Raw genomic sequence first — 10,028 nt, 5'->3', positions numbered from 1 at the left:
CGACCTTTCTGCCATCTGGTGGGAGCAGGGTCGATTGACTGGCATATTTGGCATTCCTTGACCACTGCTTCTACTTTGCTTTTGGACACTGACGGGTTGGTTAAGTGTACGAAATAATATGTCCGTCTCACTCCGGGGTGTCCACTGTCATGGTGTACCTTCTTGATTTTATCCGTCTCCTCAACAGAGGCAGCACATAAAGACTCTGGTTCGGCTTCTTTCTTCATTGCGTTGAACCATCTCTGGGGCACACGGGTAAGTCTATCAGCAAGATTGCAGGTTGAAGTGACAAGTACCGCATTCACCGATAGGTCGTACTCTTCCACCAACTTCCTTATTGTCTCCAACCTTCGTCTGATTAGCATTTCAGTAGCCGCCTTGGTGCACAATCTCGTTTTGCCTGTTAGTGTGTCAACTATCCAGTGGTGTACGCACAGCGAATCTGTGCGTATGCATAATTCTTTGACTTCCCACTGGAGTGCCAAGTTTATTCCTTTTATTACCGCATCCAACTCTGCCAGGTTTATGTGAGCAGCATCATCCATTGGTCGCAACCAGCAGGCGTCCTCAATCTCCAATAGCGCCCCAATCGCGAGGGAGCTCGCATCCACCCACACATTTAGCCTGTCTCCCTGGACGCACAAATCTCCTTTAGCGGGGTCCTCCTGCTTGACTCTTGTGATGGTCTCCATCAACATGCACAGCAACAGATTGTCCACCGTTTCGTCATCCCAGCCTTTGGTAACTGCACTCGCCCTCCTCTTCATGATAGCTGTCGCGGCCCGAGTCCATCCACATACTGGTAAGTGTCCCACCAGTTTTTCACACAGGGAAAATATAGCCCGCCTCGTGAGGACATGGGGCACTTCAGGAAATGCAGTTCCACGCCCCCACTTCAAGGTCCCTTGCTCCTGTTGAACGCTTAACCCCAAGACATGAGCGCCATCCTCCAAGCGTTCTGGATCCTTACACATCAGTCCAAGTTCGGCTAGCTTGGCCCTCACACGTGATGATGACACAATGTCTTCATTCACGTATATGTCGTCAAGGTATGCTGATGTCCCCTCTTTTACGGTCTTATCCTGTGACAATACAGCATTGACGATCGTCTTCATTATTTGGGGTGCAACGTTCAGCCCAAAGCCCAGTCTTGTGAGGCAATACCTCCTACCGGCAAACACTACCGTCTGAAACGGCCACATTGTCTTGCTAACCCGGACTTGCAGATATGCTCTTCTCAGATCCAACAGGGACACATTAGAACCCAGCTGGCGCCACTCTCGTAGTTTGCTAGCGCACACGTCAGCATCAGCTATGAACACATCAACATACGAGTTCAGTTCTCGGTAATCCATTACCGGCCTGACTTTGGCTTTGTTGTGCTGAGCAACCACCATTAATGGGATCAGACCCTTAGGAGGTCCAAGTTTCTTGTAGGGGTAGGGAATCAGCCAGCCATCCTCGATCCATTTGTGAAGTTCTTCGTACGCGGGCCTCATGTGGTCGGGCATATGGTATTCAGTTATTCCATTCTGCAGTTTGGCTGGTTCCCGGTTTTCCGACCACTTCCATGAGGCAGTCCAAGCACTCTTTTGCTCGTCAAATTCGACGCTGAAGTCTGGTTGGTCGATCCTTAGCACAGCACACACTGGGGCTTTCTCCTGAAAATGTACCGCCCCTGTTGCCATTATATAGACACCACCAAGGGCTCTGATGGCATCATATCCTAGGAGCAGGTCAAAACTCAGGGGGTTTTCGAGCACTACCAGCGCCTCTAGGTTAGCGGAGCTTCCATTTTTCGTCCGCATGTTTTCATTGCCCACCCCGCAATATGTGCGCATCTCTCCACTGATGGTAATCACTCTGATGTTCTTCTTTCTCCAAGTGTGGCAGAGATCTGCACATATGATAGTGTGGGAGCACCCGGAATCGAGGAGTGCTAGCACAGTGTTTCGTCGATATATATCGGGATGAGCGGCAGCGTCCCATTTAATTTCTTTGTGGGGAAGAGGCCGACGCTGACACCTTGTTCCCGGTTCCGTTTTCCGGACACTCTTGAGCTATATGGCCAGTTTCCTTACACAGGTAGCAGCGAACAGCCGTTGGTTGTTGCCGGCAGTTCCTTGCAATGTGGCCCTGTCCATTGCATCTGTAGCATATGATTCCACCACGTGGACGGGGTCCCTGATATGGTTTCTTATCATTCGGTGTGGACTGAGCAGCAGCAATTACTGGTTCCCTCATCTCGGAGTAATTCTTCATTACAGTCCTGGCCCAATCTACTAGGTCATTAAGGGGCAACGACTCTGCACTTGAGCTAGCTCGTAGTAGTTGCTTTGCTCCTGTCGGGAGTCCTGCTAGGAATTTGCATGCTAAGGCCTGCTCAGGCAGTCCACCAAACAACAATACTGTCAACTTCGTCAGCTCTGCCAAGTACACGTCGACTGTTTTGCCTGGACGTAAGGTCCTTGCCTTAAGTTGCTCCCAAGCAGTGGTGGGGTCAATCACAAACACCTTGAACAGCGCCGCCTTAATTTTCTCGTAGTCCTATTTGCTCTCATGGCTGAGCTGTTGATACACTGCAAAGGCGCCGCCGGACAAACGCAGAGGAACAACACGTTCAAAATTTTCTACACCAGACAGAAGGCAATGTAATTCCACCTTTTCCACCCAGTCAGGTACCGGGGTCGATCCATCAAACTCTGGTATTGATTTGAGGTCAATTTTGTCCCCCATTTCGCCCAAATAGGTTGAATTGGTTTCGTAACTATGGCAGTCGATTAACACACACGTCGAACTTCTAAAGCTTGAATTCGTTTCACAACTACGGCGGTTGATTAACACACACATTGAACTTCTAATCACACTGATGCAGTTGATACACACTGTCCTCGATCTTCTGAACATACTCCTTTTATTGTCCAAGCGTTCGTCATCAGCCAATCGGCAGCCAGAAAAACAGTCACGTGAGGGGTGACGTCATCGCTCAATAATCTTACAAAAACCACAGCTGCCATTTTTAATTTCTGTCCTCCCTGTGATCCTCCCAGCAGGTAAGACAACACGCGCAAACACGTGGTCGCCTTCTTCCTTCATTCTGTTTGACTTTACAAGAAGCATCATTTCCTGCTTGGAGGGACTCACTATTGTGAGCTTCTGGGCTTTGCTCCCCCTCCATCTGATCAGAAAAATTTCCTGTGCGTTACATTGGATTGGTACTCCCTCGACACTTCATTTTTATCTGATAAATTTTCAAATCCTATACATGCTTACAAGATTTTGCCACATGACCATATCAACCTTGTTGTCCATAAGTGTATATCACTGTTCATTTCCAGTAAGGCAGTTCTAAGATAAATTTCATCCACTCCCCACTCTTGGGGTATAAACATACATGTGTTATATTTATATGTGTACAAATATATTAATATATATGTATTATATTTAAATGTGTATGTATATTCATATATAGGTATTATATATATATATATATGTATATATATACATGTACATATATATGCATATATATAATATATATTTGTGTATATATGTTTTAATATATATGTATTATATTAATATGTGTATATATAAAATAAAATAAGCATCAAGTGCGCTTGAAAGCCAAATCACAAGGTAATATTGGAAAATTTATTTTTTCTTTTTTTCTTTCTTGCCATGTTGTAAAGTTAAAGAAAGAAAAGTCCGTAAAGAAATTCTCGGCGGTTGTATTTTAAAATGTTGGAACAGTGCGTAAGCAATGTGAAAATAACATCAAGGGTGTGAATTTGCTATAGAAACGTTGATTTAATTTGAATAAAATAAAATACGCATCAAATGCACTTGAAAGCCAAATCACAATTTAATATTAGGAAAATAAACAAATATTTCACTTGTTTGAAATTTATAACATAAATATATTTCGGAGCTATACTCCATCCTCAGTATGTTGAATATGTCTTTACAGCATGGCAAGAAAGAAGAAAAGAAAAAAAATAAAGAAAGAAATAACATACTGAGGATGGCATATAGCTCCGAAAGATATTTATGTAATAAATTTCAAGCAGGTAAAATATTGGTTTATTTTCCTAATATTATGTTGTGATTTGACTTTGAAGCGCACTTGATACATATATTTTATTCAAATTAAATCAACGTTTCTCTATGAAACTCACACCCTTGACATGTCTATATCGATTTCAATATATATGTATGATATTAATATGTATGTATGTGTGTATATATATATATATATATATATATATATATCAATATATGTCTCATATTTATGTGTATACATATATATTAATATGTATTATATTTATATGTATATATTTATATATATAATTTCATGTATATATATAGTCATATGTAATAACTTGATATATATTAATACATATATATGTTTATATATTTATTTGCATGTACACATGTATATAAGAAAAGATTACATTTTAAAACATTTTCTCTGTAAATGTTTTGGAACAAAACATGTATGCACATGTGCAGAAACTGATTTTCATATAAATTAATGAACTTTAATGACACCGTTTCACATTGAGCATTTTTAGATACACACATTCGTTTTATTTTTATATGTATTATATTAATATATATTATTTTTATATATATTTTATTAATATTTGTATATATATTAATATATGTCTTATATTTATGAATATATATATATATATATGCCGTTCCCAGAAGTATGTTAAATTTTAAGGTGTATCTTTTTGGAAGCTTTGTGCCTTTTTTTACAAATTCTATAGTCTTACAGTGTGAGATTCATTTATTTGTTAGGATCGCTATGCTAATTATCTTTACAACTTCCCTTAGTATTTCATCCTGCCGCAATTTGTACCGTCCATCTGCTAAAGCTCACTGGTAGCTACTAATGATGTTTTAACGATTCAGTTTTCCCACATCATTTGCATAAAGGTGAATCTGCTTTATTCCACAGCTTGAGATTAGCCGGGCTGGGGAAGATGTCATATGCTCCATTAATTAAAAACGTTATCTCCATATTTTAAAGCCAAATTTTTTACCATTTTATTTTTCTGTGAATGATGGACTCCCATTTTATATATGCTCGTTGTTGACACATTCCTACCATCTTTGCAACTCTTATATTTATATGTATATATTATTATTTTATATATTTATATGTATATATTAGCATGCATTATATTCATATGTATATATATATATATATATATATATATATATATATATATATATTAATATCTATGTATTATATTTTTATGTACATATATAGTCCTATATATGTATTAAATTTATATATACTGATATATATGTTGTAAATTCATATGCTTATCTATTTGCATATATACATGTATATAAGAAAAGATTACATTTTTCTGAATTTTCTCTGTAAATCCTTTGCAACAAAATACGCTTGCCCATATGTAGAAACCTATTTTCAAATAAATTAATAAACCTTAACGATGCACTGTTTCACATTAAGCACTTTTTGATAAGTAAATATTATGTTTTTTTATTATAGTAAACTACAGTTTTAACCGATATATATATATATATATATATATATATATATATATATATATATATATATATATATATAATGAGAAAAAGGACTATCACTTAATTTTTAAAGAAATGATTAGTCATCTTTTGGTAAATTAAAAGTATTTATAAAATATAATTTTTTTTCTCAGAGCAATAGAAGCTGGTTTTCAATATTTTGTATTTAGAGATTATATAGTTTTGTCATATTATCTCATTAGTAAAAATTTAGCAATTCTTTGAAATGATATAATATGACTTAATATATCTACAAAATAACTTTTCTAAAATTGAAAAGGCATTTATACATAAAGTCTTTATTTGGAAATTTAAATTAATTTATCGACATTTTAATACTACATCATATGTTTTTTTGTTTATTATATTTCTTTTACTTTTGTTTTACAGGTATTTACTTTGGAAAACTACAATTTTTCAAACATTTACATCTATTGTGATTTCTAACAAAATAACCGGGAAAAATAAGTAAAATATTTTGAAAGTTATGGTTTTAAAAAGAATAATAATTTTATGTTTAAATTTATTTGAAGACATTTAATTAAGAATTGATTCATATTTTTTCTAAGTTTTTTTTTTTACCTTAGTATGATTGTGGTAAACCCCTAACGTATATCGTGTGTATATATATATATATATATATATATATATATATATATATATATATATATAATCTTATAGACATAATTCGATAGTTAATGTCTAAAATAGATAAATTAACACTAATGAGAAATGATATTGTCTGATTTATATACAATATATCCTTTGATGTAAATTTGTTTTACATTCCACTAAAATTTCAATAATAAAGAATTATATGAAGTCAGAAATTGATGAGATATGTGAAAGAATATTTTCTTACACTGGAGAGAGGCCATATGTTTGTGAAATATGCAATAAATCATGTGCAAATAAAAACATTTAAATCAACATATATTACTGATAAGCCATAAAGGGAATAGTATCTATTCTGAAAAGAGCCTGCGGATATAAGTTTAAATCATAATATAAATTTTAATCAATACAGAATCAAGTGTTAGCTACAGGAGGGAACCCTTGATCTCTTAACACTTACTGAATTAAAATAAAAGAGAGAGAAACCATATTCTTGTAAGGTTTGTGAGAGTTTCTTTACACAGAAGTAAACTCTGACAAGACATGAATATACACACTAGAAACAAGCCATATTCTTGTGAGGTATGTGGATCTTCCTTTACACAGAAGTTACATTTGACTACACATTTGAAAATACACACCAGCAAAAAGCCATTTACTTGTGAGCTATGCAGTAAATCATTCCTCGGGCAAGAACATTTAAATAAACATCACCAAACTCATACCAGAGAGAAGCCATATCCTTGTAAGATTTGTGGGACTTCCTTTACAAATAGTTCAAGCTTGATTAGACATAGGAGAATACACACTGGGGAAAAACCATATATTTGTGAAATATGCAGTCGATCATTTTCAAGGATTGGAACTTTACATAAGCACATCCGAATTCATACTGGAGAGAAGCCATATTCTTGTAATGTTTGTTGGGCTTCCTTTACACAAAAATCAACTTTGACAACGCATATAAGAAGGCACACAGGTGAGAAGCCATATGCTTGTGAAATATGCAGTAAATCATTTGCACAAAAAAAACATTTAAATCAACATATCCGAACTCATACTGGAGAGAAACCATATTCTTGTAAGGTTTGTGGGAATGCCTTTACACAGAATTTGGCTTTGACAAGACATATGAATATTCACACTGGAGACAAGCCATATTCTTGTGAGGTATGTGGATCTTTTTTTACACAGAAGTCACATTTGACTACACATTTGAAAATACACACTGGCGAAAAGCCATTTACTTGTGAGATATGCAGTAAATCATTCCTCGGGCAAGGACATTTAAATAAACATCACCGAACTCATACCGGAGAAAAGCCATATTCTTGTAAGATTTGTGGGACTTCCTTTACAGATAGTTCAAGCTTGATTAGACATAGGAGAATACACACTGGGGAAAAACCATATATTTGTGAAATATGCAGTCGATCATTTTCACGGATTGGTACTTTACATAAGCACATCCGAATTCATACTGGAGAGAAGCCATATTCTTGTGACGTTTGTTGGGCTTCCTTTACACAGAAATCAACTTTGACAACACATTTAAGAAGACACACAGGCGAGAAACCATATGCTTGCGAAATATGCAGTAAATCCTTTTCTGAAAAAAATTATTTAAATCAACATATTCGAACTCACACTGGAGAGAAGCCATATTCTTGTGATGTATGCTGGGCTTCCTTTACACAGAAATCAAGTTTGACAAAACATATAAGAAGACACACAGGTGAGAAGCCATATTCTTGCGAAATATGCAGTAAATCCTTTTCTGGAACAGGACAATTAAATATACATATTCAAACTCACACTGGAGAGAAGCCATATTCTTGTAAAATATGTGGCACTTGCTTTACACAGAAATCATCTCTTACAAAACATATAAAGAGACACAGTGAGGAAAAATAAGGGGCGGATGTCTGGCATTCAGTAGAATGCTCATCCCCAGTGAAAAAAAGTGATAAGAAAATTAAAGCAAAAAGGAAACATAGTCTTAAAAATGAAAAAAATACACACTTATGAAACTTTATATTATTGCAATATGCATTAAATTGTTTGGGGGTGGCGGAATGAATTAAAGTCAACATGTCTGAACTGATACTTGAAAGAAGCCATATTTTGCGGTTTGCAAGACTTTCTTTACATAGAATATCATATGCTTGTTAAATATGCAGTCTATTATTGCAGCAGAAAGATAAATAAAAATGGCATCTCTGAAGTCACACCTGACAGCCAGTTATTAGAACTTTGTAATAATTCACATGAGAAAATACTGCAGAAAAGCAGTATGCTTGTAAAAGATGTGTTGATTAATTTTTCAGCAAATCTAACCTGGTAAAAAATCCAAATACACAGATTTGGGCCACCGCTTGTAAAGTCATCTGCCAATACTGTTGAACTGGACAAAAGACCACCATATAAAAAATGAAAAGCATACTTTTTATTTATTTATAGACGATATTTTCAAAAATTTTGATAAATGTGTTTCATTTTATTTTAAAATGTTTTTAGGACTTTGTAAATCAACTGTATTCATTTAAAGATTACTAAGCTAGTGCATGCAAAGTTTCATTTTTAGTTTTTTTTACGAATTTAGATAAAATAGCACAGGTAAAAATGACATTGCAAAAATTGCAGTGGTAAAGACAATAGAAGTAGAAAAATGGCACAAGTAAAAAATTCAGATAAATATAACATTTGTATTAAACAAGAAAAAAAATCTTTTTTAAATTTTTGGTTTGACTTTTTAGTCTTCATTAAAATTTTCTATATGTTCACTCCATGCGATGTGGAACTTCTTTATCAACTATGGCAAAATTGAGATATAAATGTTAATATATGGAAAGAAGCTATGTTCCTGTAAATTTGGGAAAGATTTTTTATATTCTTTTTTTGTAACCGAGCCATATTTTTCCCTAAAATTAATTCTTAGTTCAGTCAGAACAATGATGTCAAACTTGTGTTTGCATTTCTTCTGCGACAAAACGTTGGCTTATTCTCTGTAATAAAAATGAAGACCTTTTTAAATGAGCAAAAAAGTTTTATTCAACATAAAATACAACCATTAGGGATGCATAATAAACTGACGACAAACTGAACGAATGAACAAACGTGCCAATTTGCAACGTTATTTTTAAATCTATACAGCACATGTGTACTCACGCTACAGATTCATCTTAACACTCTCCGTCACATTTACATTTTGGGTTATGGATGATCTGGCCCCGTTTTGTTAATTCTGGAAGAAATCTGAAAACATCCTTCTTCATGTCTGCTGCTGCTCTTCTGTTTCTGGACACTTTGTTTTGTCAACTGAAGAGAAAAATTCATCATTTCTCATCAGAGTTCTTGCTGATCAGTCACCTCTGATTCAGAACTATTTGATAGGATCAAATCAGTGAAGATAGGAGATCCCAGGTTTGTAAAGAATGGGTCAGTGGCAGGGGTGGGAGCTAGGTCTTCTGTTGAGACTTAACAGATGGCGGTCAGGGAAAATAATTCTGGCAAAATTCTAAGTTGCAAAAATTATTTTTACTGGTTCTACTAGGAGGTTAGACTTGTGTTAAAGGACAAACTTTCGAAGAAGAGCTGGGCCTCCTTGCAACCACTCAGGGAAGGTGTATCCGGTACCCAATCTTCTTGAAAAACTGAACATTCTCTCATGGAGTTGTGTTAGTTGCTGTGCAAAGGAGACTGAATAGAGTACAAAACAATTTCAAGTACTTCTTGCCAATGCCAATCATCCAGTTGCCTGGTCTTGGGGGTGAGTTTGATCGTTTTCCAAATTATACCATTTACTCTCTCACATTATCCATTACTGATTGGATGGTATGGAGTTGAATGGG

At 35.4% G+C, this 10,028-nt stretch overlaps 1 protein-coding gene across 1 annotated transcript; it reads left to right on the top strand.

The window, feature by feature from the left end:
* Window positions 1-6,249: 6,249 nt before the first annotated feature.
* On the top strand, window positions 6,250-9,226 carry LOC145280160 (uncharacterized). Its single transcript, XM_080131928.1, has one exon. The coding sequence runs from the start codon at window positions 6,721-6,723 to the stop codon at window positions 8,089-8,091; it is 1,371 nt and encodes a 456-aa protein (XP_079988054.1). The 5' UTR covers window positions 6,250-6,720; the 3' UTR covers window positions 8,092-9,226.
* The last annotated feature ends 802 nt before the right edge of the window (window positions 9,227-10,028 follow it).

The sequence above is a fragment of the Euprymna scolopes genome, chromosome 7 (genome assembly GCF_053919585.1).
Source record: "Euprymna scolopes isolate OS-2025 chromosome 7, ASM5391958v1, whole genome shotgun sequence".
Classification (NCBI taxonomy): Eukaryota; Metazoa; Mollusca; class Cephalopoda; order Sepiida; family Sepiolidae; genus Euprymna; species Euprymna scolopes.
The sequence above is the reverse complement of the archived record's forward strand: the minus strand, read 5'-3'. Positions and strand labels throughout refer to the sequence as shown.